The 20,468-nt window shown below is 38.6% G+C and overlaps 1 protein-coding gene across 2 annotated transcripts in view; it reads left to right on the top strand.

The window, feature by feature from the left end:
* Window positions 1-533: 533 nt before the first annotated feature.
* cfd (complement factor D (adipsin)) overlaps window positions 534-20,468 on the top strand; it is a 38,703-nt gene continuing 18,768 nt past the window's right edge. Inside the window, exons 1-2 of one of the 2 annotated variants that reach the window (XM_034159602.1) lie at window positions 534-538; window positions 17,084-17,119. Coding sequence is in view for 1 of the 2 variants with exons in the window: in XM_034159601.1 (XP_034015492.1) it covers window positions 17,056-17,119 (64 nt within the window). In the remaining variant the exon portion in view is untranslated. Of the gene's footprint in view, window positions 539-17,036; window positions 17,120-20,468 lie in introns of those variants that run through there. The other variant, XM_034159601.1, reaches the window with a different exon arrangement.

Here is a 20,468-nt window from a genome sequence, read left to right as displayed (position 1 = left end):
ACGTATGAGTCTACAGTGTTGAATATATTACATGAAAATAAAAATGTTTCACGATTTTACATATGTTCATATTTATTCTTTATTAATATTCTTTTTGAAACATTGTACTTCAAGAAATGCGCCTAAGCAATAAAGAAAAACTGTAGTATATTCGACTCTTCTTCTTTTGTATGGTTTCCTGTAGGAAACACATGAACTGTTGTTCGGTTTCAGAGTGTGAGCTCTGAGCTGAGTTTGGAAGCAGACCTGTGGGACCCCAGCTGTAGTAAAGAGACAGATTAGAGAGATTACAGTTAAAGAGTATCTCTGGCTGTGGAGCCCTTCCTAAACACCAGCTCCCATCAAATAGGGCTGGACTGACAGAGGAAACAGCAGAGATTATAGCCATTTAACAATAATCCCCCATCCTTTGGAGCAATGCCAGGGCCATGCCGAAGAAGACCACCACTCAAGCAGGGGAGCAACGAAGGATGGAGGTTGCCTGAGACCACCACCCCACACGGACAGGCCCAGTTAACTGACGTTAACTGACACGATTGTTTTCAAATCCAGCATATCACCATCAAACATTAATGTCATCCAGCAGAATAGTCATGTTGCTGCTCCAAATGCAGAGGGAATGACTGAGGGATGGATAGAAAGCCTGCCAGACTGAGTGACAGCAGGGCTGACTCAGCGTCTGAGAATGAGCAGCTAAAATCGACGAGCGGGGGGGGGAGCCACAGAGACAGGGAGAGAGAAATGAAACATTAATCAAATCCAAAGTGGAAAATGACTTTGATAAGATCATCTTTGATAAGGTGTTCAGCGCCAGACCACACACACACACACACACACACACACACACACACGGATAAACAGATACCCATTCCAAGAACTGTTCACAAACACACCACAATACCAGACAGACAGACAGACAGACAGACAGACAGACAGACAGACAGACAGACAGACAGACAGATAGATAGATAGATAGATAGATAGATAGATAGATAGATAGATAGATAGATAGATAGATAGATAGATAGATAGATAGATAGATAGATAGATAGATAGATAGATAGATAGATAGATAGATAGATAGATAGATAGAAAGGGTGTGGCCAGAAGCAAAAGCTTATAAAGGCCCACCCCTTTTACCATAAAAGTAAAATGTACACACACACACACATATATATCCGAATTGAGGCAAGTGGGTTAAGGTCACGCAGCAACCCTGAGATGCGCAGCAGCTAAAACCACGCTGCCCCGCAGAAGGGGGAAAGGATGACCCGAGCAGAAGCCGGAGTGGGGGGTGTTTGATGGGGGGGAGGGGGGTTAGGGAAGGGAGTGGAGCATGCTTCAGTCCTATGAAAACAGTTTATTGTCTGAGATAAGAAAAGAGATAAGAAAAGAGCTAAATGATCACCAAGGCCTGAAGACATTCCTCTGGAGGAAAACAGTCGGGCAATTTGTCCTTCAGGCTTGATAAGCCTGCCGTGTTGTGGTTTGAGCAGTGAAAAACACTTTTACAGCTTCACTAGAACAACCAAATCCCAATTATGAATTAATAATATTCCCAATTATGAATTTAGAATATTCCCCGGCCTCCAAAATCTTCAACTTCATCTACAAGGCACGCTTCTGCTCCAGGATGTCATCCAATTTGCATCTGAGTTCAAGAGTCATCGCAGTCTGAGAATGCACTACCTTGCCAACCTCGTTAATCATGACAGACAAGCGATGGGCCGTGGTTCTTGATGCTGCCGTCTTGCCAATTTTCCGGTAGATCAGGGCAGCACATAAGCCAGAAAGTACCAGCCCTGCTACCACAAGACCAAAAATGAATAAATCCTCGATGTCCTCAACGAAGAAAGGCGCCAAGCATGCAATACGCCAAGACCCCCAGGAGTTGAGAACATAGTTCGCAGGATGCTTTCCATCTGGGCAGGTAGGATCTCCCGGTCCTGACCTTCTTGTAGAAAAAATGGTGTAGTAGTGTAGTGTAGTAGTCCAGTAGATCCAGTATCCAATATAATTTGAGAAATTCACAGTCTGGTGAAGTAGGGACTTGAAGGTTAAAGCAGAGAGCAGAGATAAGGGAGAGTGGAGGAGATGCGACCGCCCTCGTCGGAGTCCCAAGCTGAATCTCATCATCTCAATCATATATATATATATATGTGTGGTGTGTGTGTGTGTGTGTGTGTGTGTGTGTGTGTGTGTTGTGTGTGTGTGTGTGTGTGTGTGTGTGTGTGTGTGTGTGTGTGTGTGTAGATAGATAGATAGATAGATAGATAGATAGATAGATAGATAGATAGATAGATAGATAGATAGATAGATAGATAGATAGATAGATAGATAGATAGATAGATAGATAGATAGATAGATAGATAGATAGATAGATAGATAGATAGATAGATAGATGACTGCAGATTTTTAATATGATCATTCAAAAACAATTTATCTTATAATTTATCAGAATAAAAGGGCATATAATGAGCACAAACTCATTCAGATCTTATGAAATTTGATGCACCAAATCAATTAAAAAACTTTTTTAAAAATTAGTGTTGCCTATATAATATCCTGTAACCATGTCTGCTACCTGTTGTTTACATCGTGGATGCTAGATTGATGATACTCCACACAACTATCAGTTTCACTTCTGCATCATCAGGGAGCATTCATCTACATTTTGGTTATGGGTATGGTCATAGTTAGGGTTAGGGTTGGCATTGCACCCAACTCGTTACATTCTCATTCGTTCAAAATTAACCTTTTGCGTCAACATGTGGCATGTTACATGTGAAACTGCACTGGGACATAATGACTATTTTATTCCCATATGAAGTTATTTAAAAAACAGTTGCAAGATAGAGTTATTTAAATTTGTAGGTACTATGCTGGATTTTAAGTGGGTCAACAGTTTACATACAGCAAGATGAACACCTCTTTAAACAGCATAGAAGATTCCAGAAGTCACCATGCTCTAAAGGTTTATCACCAAGAAGAAAGCCATTAATTCAGTATTTATGTATTTATTTATTTATTTATTAAGGCTCTGACCTTATATGATGAACAAATGTAAACTTTTGTTTAGCTTTTATATGTCAAGTGACTCTGAGATACTATTGGACCTTTAGAATAGATGTTTGTTCATTTCTAGTTTTTTATTTAGAGCTCCTTCCACAATGATGAACAGTCTGTATTATCCCAAGTGTCTAATAACTATTAATTATTGTTGTTGTTGTTGCTGTTGTTGTTATTATTATTATTATCATAAATCTAAAGAATTAAGCCAAGGCTTCTGGAGCAAATGTTTGGACATCCACAAGTCAGGTTGCTCCTTATTAGTTTCCTGAAAAAGATTCATGATATCAATAGCAACAGTACCCTCTGTTATACAAAACCTTATTTTTATTATTATTGTTGTTGTTGTTGTTGTTGTTGTTATCATTATTATTATCATCCTGCTGATTCTTCAGTAATGACCTTTGAGTTAAAGATTCCCTAATTAACCCAGATTTTGCCAATTATTCATTCAGAAGGTTTTTGTTATTATTATTAAGTAATTGCAACAATTTGTGGAATTCTCCATGCTGTGTCCAGAGGCATTCATTTTTGCTGTATGTAATCTACTGACTCACTGAAAATCTGACTTGCAGGAGTGAATAAAAAGTGAAAAAATACTATCTTGTAACAATTTTTTAATCAGTTTATATGGAAATGAAGTAGACATTCTAAATGTCTTAGCACACATACTGTTTGACAAACTGAAATGTGCGCAGTAGGTTAAAATAGACTTTGAACATTTTTATCTAAGGCATACATAAACTTTTGTCTTCAAACGTACGTTTATTACTATTCTTATAAGCATTATAGCCTCACATGAGAATACATACATTTGAGGAACTTTGGAATAACTTTACAGTGTCCAATTTAACACACAATGAGATATTGCTTTTTGTTTTTTGACTATTGAAGCATTTGTCACAAATAGGGGCCATTTTTTCTTATTATCAACTACGTACAAATGTGCTTCGCGTTCAACCTAATTTTTAGTTTCAAAATTGTTATTGACCCATAATTGTAAGCGTTATCAGCTATTTTGTGATTGTATACATGCTAATAGAAAAGGCCATTCTAATTATATATTCACTGCATTTGTTAATATATGATGATTATCACCAATCTGAAGTTTCCACAGGACAAAATCAAGCTGTTGTGTTACATTTACTAAAATGTTGTTGTTGTTGCTGCTGCTGTTTTTTGATGTTTGGTTTTCAGTGGTTTAACAGTACTGGTTTGTTCCAAAAGATGGCAGTGTAAACTTACATTGAAAAATGTGGCAGAGACTCTAAAATGGTTTGTGTCTCTGAGATAACTACAATATACTGATTCTACAGTCTTATGAGAACAATGAAGCCAACTTTTTTTAAAAAAGCACTTAGACATTTTATGAAGTTGATGTGATATGGTATAATATGCAGTTCAGATAGCATGTGTTTAAAATTTAAGATATGAAACTATTTTTACTTTTTTTGCTTCTCTAATTTCTTTAATTCTATGTCTAAGATTTATATCACATTGACAAAGCAAGCATTCACATCAGCTACAAAATTACAAATGGTATCTATCTATCTATCTATCTATCTATCTATCTATCTATCTATCTATCTATCTATCTATCTATCTATCTATCTATCTATCTATCTATCTGTCTATGTGGTATTCTGAGGGTACCTAGAATAACTAGGTTGAGTCTGTGATGATTTTGTATCATGTCTTGAACACTTCATGATCTTCAGTTGTTGCAACATCTACCGGAAGAACATTCCATCTTGTCTCGGAAAGAATGAGAACTTCAGGAATGTGTGGAAGGCTAAAAATCTCTGATTGTGGGATCATGTTCATTTAGTGTGGCTGTTTCCCAGATATTCTTCTGCCCAGTCCTTTTACAGCTTTGTGGAAATTAATATGTTGGTCAGATCCCACCTGTCCTTCAGAGTCATAAGATAAATACCGGCACCCAGAATTACGACCACCCTAGATTTTACGCACACGTTGTAAAATATGTTCAGAAATAAATGCAAACAAACCAATTTTGTAATAAATAATTAAAAATAAAATAAAATAAGAACAGCAACAACAACAACAAAATATTATGCTTTTTAAAACTGAAATTAAAAAATCCAAAGTGTACATGGTTATTATCAGAGTATGAGAAAGGTACAGTACGTAAATTAGCACTTTCATCCCAGGTTTTCTTTACAAGTCAGGGGATGGATGCATGAACAATTACAAATCACTGTGTGAGTCTTGGACTTAATACACATCAGTCACTAAGAAATACAAGCAGTACGTATTGCACTTTATGGTAAAACTGTCTGGAGTTGACAGTTCTCAAAAACTGTGATGGTGCAAGAAGGAAACTGTCATGAAGGAAGACACAGAGACCGAAAGAGTTATAAGTTTATGTGATTGTGATCAGTGAAACAATGCACAGCTTCATGTTGGAGTGTACAAAAAAGTCATGGAGTCATGATGTATAGTACATGCATACAAGCACACTGGACACATTTGTACTTTAGTGTAGATGGCAATAATACAACCCCTGGCCAAAATTATGGAATCACCGGCCTCTGAGGATGTTCATTCAATTTAATTTTATAGAAAAAAGCAGATCATAGACATGACACAAAACTAAAGTCATTTCAAATGGCAACTTTCTGGCTTTAAGAAACACTATAAGAAATCAGGAAAAAAAAAATTGTGGCAGTCAGTAACGGTTACTTTTTTAGACCAAGCAGAGGGAAAAAAAATATGGACTCACTCAATTCTGAGAAATAAATTATGGAATCACCCTGTAAATTTCATCCCCAAAACTAACACCTGCATCAAATCAGATCTGCTCGTTAGTCAGCATCTAAACAGGAGTGATCACACCTTGGAGAGCTGTTGCATCAAGTGGACTGACATGAATCATGGCTCCAACACGACAGATGTCAATTGAAACAAAGGAGAGGATTATCAAACTCTTAAAAGAGGGTAAATCATCACGCAGTGTTGCAAAGGATGTTGGTTGTTCACAGTCAGTTGTGTCTAAACTCTGGACCAAATACAAACAACATGGGAAGGTTGTTAAAGGCAAACATACTGGTAGACCAAGGAAGACATCAAAGCGTCAAGACAGAAAACTTAAAGCAATATATCTCAAAAATCGAAAATGCACAACAAAACAAATGAGGAACGAATGGGAGGAAACTTAAGTCAACGTCTGTGACCGAACTGTAAGAAACCGCCTAAAGGAAATGGGATTTACATACAGAAAAGCTAAACGAAAGCCATCATTAACACCTAAACAGAAAAAAACAAGGTTACAATGGGCTAAGGAAAAGCAATCGTGGACTGTGGATGACTGGATGAAAGTCATATTCAGTGATGAATCTCGAATCTGCATTGGGCAAGGTGATGATGCTGGAACTTTTGTTTTGTGCCGTTCCAATGAGATTTATAAAGATGACTGCCTGAAGACAACATGTAAATTTCCACAGTCATTGATGATATGGGGCTGCATGTCAGGTAAAGGCACTGGGGAGATGGCTGTCATTACATCATCAATAAATGCACAAGTTTACGTTGATATTTTGGACACTTTTCTTATCCCATCAATTGGAAGGATGTTTGGGGATGATGAAATCATTTCTCAAGATGATAATGCATCTTGCCATAGAGCAAAAACTGTGAAAACATTCCTTGCAAAAAGACACATAGGGTCAATGTCATGGCCTGCAAATAGTCCGGATCTTAATCCAATTGAAAATCTTTGGTGGAAGTTGAAGAAAATGGTCCATGACAAGGCTCCAACCTGCAAAGCTGATCTGGCAACAGCAATCAGAGAAAGTTGGAGCCAGATTGATGAAGAGTACTGTTTATCACTCATTAAGTCCATGCCTCAGAGACTGCAAGCTGTTATAAAAGCCAGAGGTGGTGCAACAAAATACTAGTGATGTGTTGGAGCGTTCTTTTGTTTTTCATGATTCCGTAATTTTTTCCTCAGCATTGAGTGATTCCATATTTTTTTCCCTCTGCTTGGTCTAAAAAAGTAACCGTTACTGACTGCCACAATTTTTTTTCCTCATTTCTTATAGTGTTTCTTAAAGCCAGAAAGTTGCCATTTGAAATGACTTTAATTTTGTGTCATGTCTGTGATCTGCTTTTTTTTCTACAAAATTAAACAACTGAATGAACATCCTCCGAGGCCGGTGATTCCATAATTTTTGCCAGGGGTTGTAGTAGGAAATACAAATTTTGCCTGTTATTTTAATGATTCCAGTCAAATATCTTCATTTTTGGAATCAGGACAGGAACAAAAATCTGACCGCTAAATAAGCCAAATCAGTATTATTGTTGTGTGGGCCGCTGAGGAGGAGGTACTGCTGGCCCACCACCACCAGATGGCGCCCTGCTTGGAGTGTGGGCTCCAAGCACAAGAGGGCGTCAGAGCCGCTGGAGTGACAGCTGTCACTTATCAGCACCAGGTGTCACTCATCACCATCACTACAAAGGCCGGACTGCAACTCCACCTCCTCGCCGAGAAATCAGCTACCACTTAGGTAACCTTCTCTGCTGTAATTTTCAGTGATTAAACATTGTTCTGTGTGCAGCCGTTTCCTGTGGCTACAGTCTGAAACTGGATTGGCAGATAGTGTGAGTGCGACGTCTTCGCCTCTCACTCCTTCCAGGGAGAGTGACTGACAGGAGCTGCACGGGTGATTCTGTTTCTGGAGGTGGAGGTTCTCCCTCCCGGAGGAACTGAGTAAGGAAAGATTACTGGGTGTGTATCCACGCACCCACCATTAACTGTTTCTGTTTCTGCCAGCAGTACCAGGTCTGACAGCTGGAGACGGTGGCCACCTGGGACCCAGGACTTGGCAGCTCCGGTGTTCTTCAGATCCGTTGGCGGTGGAAGCTGTGTGGGATCCGGCTCTTCTCTGGACAGACGTCGTCTATCCTCGAGCCTGCCCACACGTCACCTTGTGTATGATTGACTGTACTCCTCAACTGCAATTGTCTGTATTCCATTGTGCAATTCACAACATTAAATTGTTACTTTTGGCTTTATCCATTGTCCGTTCATTACCGCCCCCTGTTGTGGGTCCGTGTCACTACACTTTCACAACAATTATCAACACGCATGTGCCATGATTGTGTCAGATCTGCCGGTCAAAGTTCACACATACGCACTTTACTAAACAAAGCATAGAATCCTTATTACTGGAGTGTTTGATCCATTTATATATTGCCCTTAAAGTTAAATTAGCAGCTTTAAGCAGTGTTAAAGCAGCATGCCAGGTCCACATTGTTCTGTGGATGGCACATGTGGGATGCAAAAGTGGAAAACGTAAATTTGCCCAGTACAGGAGTGGAAACAAGACACCATGTGCTGCATCTGTGATCTGATATACATCCTACATACTTTTCCACCAGAATTGCAACAACCCAAAGGACATGCTGAGTGGACTAAATTAGTAAGTTACAATTATTATTTTTACTTTTATCTGTCCAGACAAATATTTGATGTGATACTACTGCATAGATCTGATGATTCATAATGTGTCATAGCGTGAAGTACAGCACACTGTTCACCATTTTATATATATATATATATATATATATATATATATATATATATATATATATATATATATATATATATATATATATATATATATATATATATATATATCTTCCTGTTATTTCATTCAAAACTGCCTTGAATCTCTGGGAGGGCATAAATTTATGTATTTCACCAATTTTTGTGTGGTTGCACTGGGACATCTTTGATGTAGTAAACATTGGTCTTTGAGTCTCAGTCAGTCTCAGTTTTACTTAGTTTGGCATCAGTTAATTTTTCTGCAACGGCATCTATCCAAGATGCGATTGCAGAAAAATCTATCTACAAAAATACATTGTGCCACAATTTTCTTCAGCTATTCAATAAGTTTTGTTTGAAGGGATTTGTGTGTGTGTGTGTGTGTGTGTGTGTGTGTGTGTGTGTGTGTGTGTGTGTGTGTGTGTGTGTGTGTGTGTGTGTGTGTGTGTGTGTGTGTGTGTGTGTGTGTGTGTGTGTGTGCGTGTCAGGTTTGGTGTCTTATGTGGTTTCAGCTCTGTAATGTAATGAAGGGACACAACTGATGTGGTGCAGACCAAGAAGATCTCCTTTCTGTGGAGCTCTGTGTATTCCTTTTCAGCAAGTTCAGTCTGACCTACACACCAATAAACACTCAACAAGTAATTTCAGTCACTTCATTTACAAGTCATATGGTGTACATAGTGTTTTTGTCCCTCTTATTGAATCAACTTTGGCATATTTGACTTTCAAATTCAAATGCAAAACTTCCACTCAAAAATATAATGAGCCACAGAAAAATTTCCCAGAGTGTAGGAGATGTTCCCAGCAGGATTACTGTGTCAAAGCCGATGGAGGTGTAAGCTAAACAAACACTTCCCAGAAGCAGGAAGGAGAAATAATTCACAGACACTTGTGTTTGGACAGGTCTTATCAGAATAAAGCTTGGTGAAAAGCCAAAACGGACAGAGACAAGGGAAACTTTGAGGGGCGATTCTTTTAGAACTGCTCAAGATTCTCAAACTGTAGTCTTTTGCAACAACAGTGGTGTATGTAGTATGTACCGTGTTAACTAGGTTGAAAAGCTGCATCAACTCAAAACATAACAATTACACTCTTGGTTGTATGCAGTGGAGAATAACATTTCAAAAGCAAAGTCAAATTAGCAACAGTCAATGGTGGATTTCAGTTCACAACAACCTAAAACAAATGCATGCTTACTTGGGAGGATGACATTTGTATGTTTTGTCATTTTAGTTGATCTATATCCTGTCTTTGTATGAAAGTATGTGATAAAGCTCCTCACATATTGGCAGAAGTAGCTTCAGCATCAGCTTTTGTTATTATGTTTGTGATTACTTCTTAGTGTCCACTTTTAATTATAACATTTCTGTTTATTTTGTGGTGCCCTTTTGGTTTTATAGCTGTGGCTATTTCTTAGGGCCCCTTCACACATAACACGATTGAAGCCGACTAGCGCACAAAGGAGGAATTTGTGTGCGAGTCTGTGAAAAATTGGAGCTGCTTCTAGCGCCTCGTACACCTGTCCCTACAACTATTCGCTCACACCAGTAGTAGAAAATCAGAGTGTGCCCGGTGAGTGCTCATTCAATCCCTCTCGTGACAGGTGTCGGCCAAACATGTGGCCATTCGCACTGTCAGCACAAAATTAGTGAGCACGCGACAACTTTCGAGCTGGCTGTGGAATTTGTGAAAGTGCCCCCACGACTGTGGAGTTGCCAAGCAACACACATGTTGGCTCCCCCCTCAACACATGTGCCGTGCATGTGTATCACGCATTAGTTGCAACCTCCCCCGCTCCACCCCCACAACACATGTGGCATGCGGGGACAGATGGGGAGTGGCCAGCCAGAGCGCACACAGCACAGCAAGGCGCCTATCAGCTGATCCCTGGCCAGAGACTCACTGACAGCTGGAAAGGTCAGCTCAGTGCACACAACGTGTCACATTAAAAACACAGAGAACATAGCCAGCACAGGTATAGAAATAATTACTACAATAACTACATATACAACCCCAATTCCAATGAAGTTGGGACGTTGTGAAAAATGTAAATAAAAACAGAATACAATGATTTGCAAATCCTCTTCAAGGTATATTCAGTTGAATACACCACAAAGACAAGATATTTAATGTTCAAACTGATAAACATTATTGTTTTTGTGCAAATATTTGCTCATTTTGAATTGGATGCCTGCAACACATTTCAAAAAAGTTGGGACAGTGGTATGTTTACCATTGTGTTACATCACCTTTCCTTGTAACAACACTCAATAAGCATTTGGGAACTGAGGACACTAATTGTTGAAGCTTTGTAGGTGGAATTCTTTCCCATTCTTGCTTGATGTACGACTTCAGTTGTTCAACAGTCCGGGGTCTCCATTGCTGTATTTTGCGCTTTATAATGCGCCACACATTTTTAATGGGCGACAGGTCTGGACTGCAGGCAGGCCAGTCTAGTACCAGCACTCTTTTACTACAAAGCCACGCTGTTGTAACACGTGCAGAATGTGGCGTGGCAATGTCTTGCTGAAATAAGCAGGGACGTCCCTGAAAGACGTTGTTTGGATGGCAGCATGTGTTGCTCCAAAACCTGGATGTACCTTTCAGCATTCATGGTCCCATCACAGATGTGTAAGTTGCCCATGCCATGGGTACTAACACACCCCCATACCATCACAGACGCTGGCTTTTGAACTTTGCCCTGGTAACAATCTGGATTGTCTTTTCCCTCTTTTGTCTGGAGGACACAACGTCCATGATTTCCAAAAACTATTTGAAATGTGGACTCATCAGACCACAGCACACTTTTCCACTTTGCGTCTGTCCTTTTCGAATGAGCTCGGGCCCAGAGAAGGCAGTGGCATTTCTGGTTGTTGTTGATGTATGGCTTTCGCTTTGCATGGTCGAGTTTTAACTTGCACTTGTAGATGCAGCGACGAACTGTGTTAACTGACAATGGTTTTTTGAAGTGTTCCTGAGCCCACGTGGTAAGATCCTTTACACAGTGATGTTGGTTTTTAATGCAGTGAGGCCTGAGGGATCGAAGGTCACGAGCATTCAGTGTTGGTTTTTGGCCTTGCTGCTTATGTGTAGAAAGTTCTCCAGATTCTCTGAATCTTCTGATTATATTATGGACTGTATATGATGGAATCCCTAAGTCCTTGCATTTGAATGTTGAGAAACATTGTTCTTAAACTGTTGGACTCTTTTTTCATGCAGTTGTTCACAAAGTGGTGATCCTCACCCCATCTTTGCTTGTGAACAGCTGAGCCTTTTGGGGATGCTCCTTTTATACCCAGTCATGACACTCACCTGTTTCCAATTAGGTATTCTTTGAGCATTCCCAGTCTTTTGTTGCCCCATCCCAATTTTTTTGAAACATGTTGCAGGCATCCATTTCAAAATGAGCAAATATTTGCACAAAAACAACAAAGTTTATCAGTTTGAACATTAAATATCTTGTCTTTGTGGTGTACTCAATTGAATATAGGTTGAAGAGGATTTGTGAATCATTGTATTCTGTTTTTATTTACATTTTACACAGCATCCCAACTTCACTGGAATTGGGGCTGTACAATTAAATACCAAAATAACTTTAAAAAATGATCACATAACACAGAAACAGAAAGTGGCACTTTAGTCTTAGTGCTGAACAGACAGGGGGCTTGGCTGGCTGCCAACAGCAGTAGCTGTTGAGATCTCTGGTCCTGGATGTCACAGCTGCAAAATACATACCGTGTTTTGATGGACATGACCTTACAACTGTCCACCGTGATGCACATGTCTGTGCTTGCTGTCGTCACATGGAAATGCATAAAACATATCGCTTTTGCAAAGGGTTGGAACCCACACACAGTGTGCACACTGACAGGCTGTCCAAGGTGACACGGACCATGTGGACATGCAGTGGGCGATCTGAATGTCACGTCTGTCTGACAGGACACGCATGTCCTGTGAGCCGCAGGACTATGACAAGTCAATAGTGTGACAATTACGCCACTTTCAGTCATGTATCCCCAAAAATACACCAAAAAAACAAACGCCGTCTTCTCAGTTATTACAGTGCTTTTTCGCCATAATCAAAGATGCCGAAAACTTCCTCTTCATCTACATTGTCTAATTTCTCTTTTTTAAAAAAAAAGTTTATCTCCTTGTTGATTTTATGCATTTTACACTCCTGTTATAAGATAGTGATTGTAGTGCAGTGGTAAAGTTTCTGTCTGTTAATCAGAGCTTTTGTAAATTGCACCTTAGAATCCCACGAGTGGTATTTATTTTTTATTTAACCAGGGTTATTTAACAGCAGGGTTCTATATTGGGTCCCCTTTTATTTATTATTTATATCAACCCAGTAATTTTCTCTAATTATACAGCAATATCTAATCTATCACTGTCTGGTGATTGTAGTAATTATTTATATACCCGGCTGGATATAATAAGACATAATGAGAGCGCACTGCTTCATTCGTGTGTCCCTCCTGATGTTGGTTCGATGTTTTCGGGGTTCGCTTATTCGGGCTGTTTCGCCATGATTCCCTGATTCCTATTTATTTGTGTTATGTGTGAAGGGGCCCTTACATATGAGGTTTTGGTTAATTAATTCTATTATGTTCTTGTGTCAGGTTTTTTTGTGGTTTGTTTGAGAATTATTTAGTTTTATTTCAACATGTTAATAATTCTCAGTCCGTATCCACAAAGTAGCCTTGGACTAAGAATAGCTCCTACTGACGTTATTCTAAGAAAAATCTTAGAATTCCTTTAATTCTTAGACATTTCTAAGAATTTTCTCTTGGTAAGATGAAAGTTGTCCGCAAAACACCTTAGGCCTTAAGAGAGCTCCTAAGGTGCCAAACAGGCAAGAATAGGGAGGAGGACTTTTAAGAAGCCTAAGAGTGTCTTAAGCAGAAAAGATGGCGGAAAAGACACAGAGGAAACACAGATATTCTCCATATGTAGGATGACATTGATTCAGTAAAATGCTACCGGCTTGAGCTACGTAATTATTTTATGTTAATTTACTGTATTAATATATTTATAAATTGTTTAGGTTCTTGTTATACATTCCTGTTAATATTATTATTATTATTTTTATTATTATCTGTATTATTAATCTTGTTATTTTCTTTTATTATTACTTCTGTTTTGTCATTTGATTTTTAAATGGACCACAATGGAAATAAGTGTTTTCACTTTCTTGTGTCATCCATGCATTTTTAACATATTTACAATTATATTATGTACTTACATTGAACTTACTAAATAAACTCACGCAGTCACGCTTTTAATACATAGATATTCGGCATGTGAATGATGTATGTACAAACATTTTAAAGCAGTGTAACAATTTTACTGAATTTCATCATCATGACATTAAGTTATCCTCACGATTACACGTCTTAATGCAGTTCGGGTTATACGTACGATCAGTTGATTTTACTGTCCATTCATAGCTAGGAGCGAATGCATTTGTTTTTTATATCTCCTCTCCTTTCCGTGACAACCAATCAGAGCTTTTAGAGGACTGCGTCATACCTAGTAACGGGGTCAACCCCGCCTCTTCACAAAGATAGGAGTTTCAGTCCACTCCTTGCTCAGATCCGCCCTCAGACACCTCTTGGGTGTCTCTTAGACTGGGAGGCCTTGCCAGGATATTTTAGGGTAGGTTAGGAGCTCTTTGAGAGGAGTTTGACATGCACCGAGGATACGTGCCCTGGTTATTTTGTCAAGTCTAGTTTTTGGATGAGCAGTTCTGTTATATCCCCTTGTGTTTTAAATTCTCATTTCCATTTGTGTTTGTCTGGTTATTCATTTGTTTTAGTAGTTCTGATTATTTACTGTGTTAGTCTTCACTTCCTGTTTTATTCTGACACCATCCTCTTTTCTCTGTTTCTTTTCTTTCTCTTTGCTGTCACACCTGTTTCTCATTTTGTTAATCACCTCTCTGTATATTTCAACCCCTTTCTACAATTCTCAGTCAATATATGTGTAGCCCTTGCTGTCTGCTTGTCTTGTTTCCTAGTAGTCCCTTTCATTGCTGATCTGTTTCTCATCCCAGTGTTTCTTTGTGGCTTTATCTGCCTCCTCTTTGGATCTCTTTGCTGTTACACCTGACCAATCTTGTGGTTTTGACATGGTCTGCCTCCCCTATGCTATTTAAAAACCTGTACAATCAGGATGAACACCTCATCTGTTCTCTGCACTGGAGTTATCATTAGTACGCTGACCAAGACAGTTATTCAAGATTGTATCAGATGGAAAAGATAGTGAGAAAACATCAAACCAGCGTTATCCCTATTTTTATTTTATAGATTAAAACAATTAATGTATTTAATGTTTTATTGACAAAGTATTCGTGTGCTTGGTTTTAATTCCAGAAATCTGGTTACCTTTTAATCACGACTATGCTTATTACAGCATATGTCAGTGAGCAAAACATTTCAAAAACAAGTTTTCTGGTCATGCATCAGCTACTGTTAAGCTTATTCTGAAATAAGATGGATACCAATAGGTGGGTGACAAATCAACTCCATACTTATACTTATGAACACAGGTCAGACTCATAGCATTGTCAGAATATAAATCCAGGCTTGCATCTCAGATGTACCTTCTGGCAATTTGTAGCTAAATTTTCAAGTCTTCTTTTTAAGAAAACCTTCTATACCACTTCACCATGAAGCTGTATAACTGGTGATATACACTGCAAAGCTTGCACTGTGCACAATTTCTCCAATCACAGCCACAGAACCCTATAACTTCTCCTGGGTTGTCTGGGTGTCTTGGTGGCTTTCCACACTCTTCTCCTTCTTGCACAGTCACTCAGTTTTTGAGAACTGTCTACTCCATGCAGATTTACCATAGAGTGCCATACTGTTTGTATTTCTTTGTAACTGATGTAAACAAAGTCCAAGACATATTCAGTGGCAGTTTTACCATCAGAGAGCCTCATCCACATATACCACAAAAGGCTCCAAGCTGGCATTGATGTTAAAGGGGGCAATACACAGTATTAAGAACAGGGTATGTAAACTTTTGATCAGGGTAATTTAGGTAGTTTCTGTCTTCATTATGATTTTAAAAAAGAGTAAACACAGGTGTTTAACAATAAATGACTTCATCCAACCACTAACCATGAGTGGGAAAAAAAGTGATTTATCATTCATATTCTCTGAAAAATGGCCAAAAAATAATAATGATAATAATCTGCCAGGGTACGTAAACTTTTGAGCACAATGGTATTCTTTGTCCTGGGATATCAATTAAACAACTGCAAATGATAAAGAAACCAGTGCTCATATGGTATCATATGGTATCATATGGTGCTCAAGGGTATTTTAGCATTGTATAATATTTAAGAAATTTTCAAAACTTTCTAAAAAACTTTTTTCATTTTGTCATTATGGGATATTGTGAGTAGAATTTTGAGGGAAAAAATTAATGTACTCCATTTTGGAATAAGGCGGTAACAACAACAACAACAAAAAGTGAATACCTTTCAGATGCACTGCTTACAGTAGTGCATTCAGAATCGAATTTATTGCCAAGTACAAGGAATTTGATCTGGTGTCACTGGTGCATAAGCAACAATAAAAGAAAAGGAAAAAATATACTTCTGTTAGAAGTAAAGGAGTCAAATAGACTAATGGGCACAACTATAATGAGATTTAAGATTATATTTTTTATATAACAAAGTGTAATTTCTTTATTTTAAAATCTTGAATGGATGTGGTTAAGAAAAATCACTAATGAAGTCAAGGGTGTCCAAGCCTTTGCGTATAGTTGACAGATTTGACTAAAAGTGAAGCACTGTGAATACATTCCAGATGCACTGTGTGTGTGTGTGTGTGTGTGTGTGTGTGTGTGTGTGTGTGTGTGTGTGTGTGTGTGTGTGTGTGTGTGTGTGTGTGTGTGTGTGTGTGTGTGTGTGTGTGTGTGTGTGTACATATATAATTCTGACTTTACTTTTCGTTTTTCTTTCTTTCTTTCTTTTCTTTCTGTTTGTGTTCGTTATTTGTGTGTGTATTTATTTATTTATTTATTTATTTGTAAGCTATGACTATTGTGTTTTTGTGTTTATCAAAATTTAAGTGTTGTGTAACATAAAATGTGATTTGAGATCATGTGACAGATGAGAAATATCTGGAAATTAAACTCAACACGCAGTATTGAAGCTAATACTATATTAATGTGGGGTCAAACATTCAGTGTTATAAGTAAAATTTGTGGAAAAACATCTTTGAAAATAAACGTCGCCAAAGTACACATTGTGTTTCCTTCTAAGAATTCCAGGAAACTGGGAACAAGAAGACTCTCTTCCTCCCACGTCTTGCACCATATCTCCTTCGGTTGATTTATGTTTCTGTTTATTCAAATGGAAGCCTTAAAAACACCACAGCTCAGATTGTTTGGGTCAAACCAGCACGATGGTGTCAGAGAAAGGAGCGTCCATAGCTGCTGCTATTTTATTTGCTGCTCTCATTTCACTCAGTGAGTTAATGCCAACTTTTTCCTCTTGTTACTGACAATTTTTCTATTCACGTTTGTTAATTGATCTGGATCACTGTCATTCCCAACGTGAAATTCTTATAGCCTGTAACCTGCAGTCTTTAGAATATTTTCTTCATACTTAGCTGCATGATTGCACTGATTGTTGCATTTTGACATAGGTGTTCTAGAAAAGGCCAAGAGGGTGCAGGTTTTCTTTGTAACCACCCACTCCACCAGGTGATTTCACTAATTAACATCACTTTGAGCAGATGGAATCAATTAATCAGTGAAATCACCTGCTGGAGTCAGTGGCTGCAAAGAATACCTGCACCCTCTTGGCCATTTCTGGAATAAGTTTGACACCGATGGTTTAGGTGGAGATTCTTTATAACAGTGGTGTCCAAACTAGGGTGCAGGTATTCTTTGCAGCCACTGACATCAGCAGGTGATTTCACTGATTAACATCCCTTTGAACAGGTGGGATAAGTTAATCAGTGAAATCACTGGTTGTGTCAAATGACTTTTTACAGTAGTTCATATCTTTAATTTCTCAAATAATAATGTCCCTCTCAAATTGTAGCTGGAGTCCCTCATTTTAAACAGACCCTGGACATGTTGAGGCAAAAGGTTTTTTTTTTTTGTTTATTTTTTTTGTATTGTGATGTAATCAACCAAGTCCCAGAATTTAAAAATGTGTAAACAAGTAAATAACGGATTTGTTGGCTCACATTATGGTTTATTACTGATAATTCTTATAGCTTTCTTTTGCACAGAAATATTGGATTAGTATTAGTTCCATATGTATTTCCCCAAACCTCAACGCAATATGTCATATGAGGAACAAGTAATGTATGATACAAAATGGCTAAAGAATGTTGGGAGAGGACATCTTGTGCTTTATGCAGAATTGCAATGACTTTTGACATTTTAGATTTAACATAATTAATATGTGTTTTCCAGCTTAATTTATCATCAATATAAACACCAAGAAATTTTGTATCTGTTACAATTTCACTTTCGATAGCATGTAATAATAAATTTCTGCTTAAGTTCCTCCACTTATTCCCAAATATGATACACTTAGTTTTACCAAAATGGAGTGATAATTTGTTTGAATCGATCCATTGTTTAAATTTCTGTAATTCATAACTGTAAGTCCCAAATGATCCCCACTACAAAACACAGTCATATCATCAGCAAACAAAATACAACGTGCGGACTTGGAAACCAAACATATGTCATTAATGTACAAAAGAAACAGCAATGGCCCAAGGACTGAACCCTGGGGCACACCACATGCAATCTTCAAGAACTCAGAATTTGTCCGACCAATGAGGACACACTGATACCCATTGTGTAAGTACAGTTGTAGCTTGTTATCCAATCATGTGTCAGTCTCCTGATACCATACTTCTGTAATTTGTCCAATAGCAAAGTATGATCTATAGTATCAAATGCTTTCTGTACATCAAGAAGGAAAACCCTACAGTATATAGTATTGCTTATTTTCAATCGCATTGGAAATTTGTTCAAGAAATCCATTACAGCCATTGAAGTAGTGCGATTCTTTCTAAAACCATATTGTTGCTCACTAAGGACATAATGTTTAGCTAAGAAATCATTTAACCTCATTAAAAATACCTTTTCCAAAATTTTACAAAACTGTGGTAAAAGGGAGTTTGGCCTACAATTTGAAAAGAAATTGTCACCAGATTTCAACAATGGTATCACTTTAGCTATTTCAATTTTGAAAGGAAATTTTCCAGTCATTAATGACAAATTACAGATATATGTTAAACCAGAGGTCTCAAACTCATTCCACAAAAGGCCAAGACGGTGCAGGTTTTCTCCACAACCACACTCTCCACCAGGTGATTTCGCTGATTAACATCACTTTGAGCAGATAGAATCAGTTAATCAGTGAAATCCCTTTCTGGAATCAGTTTGAGACCTCTGCGTTAAAGGCTTAACAATACAATGAATAATATTTTTAACCAAAAACATATCAAAATTGTCACTATCAGTTCATTTTTTCCCCCTTAAATTTATGAACAATATCAATTTCTTTTTCATCCGTTCCTTTAATAAACATTGAATCCAGAACTGTTTTGTTTTGCTGTAATCCAAAGAGCACGTTTTAGAAGATACAATTGAATTTACTACATTTTGACCCACTTTAACAAATTAGCCATTAAAATGACCTGCTATAGCTTTCTTTTCTTTAACAATTGAGTTAGTATTTGTATAAAAATGAGCAGGATATTCTTTAACAACTTTTTTCTTATTTATGATTTAATTTAAAAACTTCCAAGTACTCTTTTTATTTGTTTTATTTTTTCCAATAAATCACTATAGTACTGCCTTTTACAAGATCACATAATGTTAGTTTGTTTTTATATGTCTTATATCTTCTTTCTGTTGTGAAAGTGTAGTGACACGGACCCACAACAGGGGGCGCAAATGAACGGCCAATAGATGAGCCAAAAAGTAACAATTTAATGTTGTGAAACGTGCACAACGAATATACAGACAACCTCAGAATATAATCACAGTCAAATCACAAAGGTGACGTGTGGGCAGGCTCGAGGATAGAAGACGTCTGTCCTGAGATGAACCGGAACCACACGATTTCCTCTGCCACCAAACCCAGAGAATACTGGAGCCGCCAAGTCCCGAATTCCCAGGTGATCACCGTCCCCGACTGTCGGATCTGGTACTGCTGGCGAGAACAAAGACAGTCAAGTGTGGGTGTGTGTACACCCAGTAACAATAACGGTGGGAATGCCACCTCCACCTCTCACTCAATATGCTGATGTGTTTGCAGTGATCCCTCAGAGAAAAAGACTGCCGTCCTGCACTCACTCAGCTTCCACAAAACAAGGAACCGGTACGCCTGCAAACACTCACAATGTACAGATTACAGATAAACACAAAAAGGCTGAGGATATTACCTACAATGAAGTACGATATCTCGGCAACGAGGTGGAGATGACGTCTGGTCTTTATGGAGTGTGATGATGAAGAATGTGTGACAGCTGTCAGGAATTAATGAGTGACAGCTGTCACTCCCGGCTGTGTCCGTGGCGGCAGCGCCCTCTCGTGCCTGAAGCCCGCACTTCAGGCAGGGCGCCCTTTGGTGGTGGGCCAGCAGTACCTCTTCTGGCGGCCCACACAACAGGACCCCCCCCTCAACGGGCGCCCGACCAGGTTTGTCGGGGTGTCGGCGGTAGAAGTCGGCCAGGAGGGCCGGATCCAGGATGAAGCTCCTCTTCACCCAGGAGCGTTCTTCGGGTCCATACCCTTCCCAGTCCACCAGATATTGGAACCCCCGGCCCATTCGACGGACGTC

The sequence above is a fragment of the Thalassophryne amazonica genome, chromosome 19 (assembly GCF_902500255.1).
Source record: "Thalassophryne amazonica chromosome 19, fThaAma1.1, whole genome shotgun sequence".
NCBI classification, from domain to species: Eukaryota; Metazoa; Chordata; class Actinopteri; order Batrachoidiformes; family Batrachoididae; genus Thalassophryne; species Thalassophryne amazonica.
This window is presented reverse-complemented; position numbering and strand designations above follow the sequence as displayed.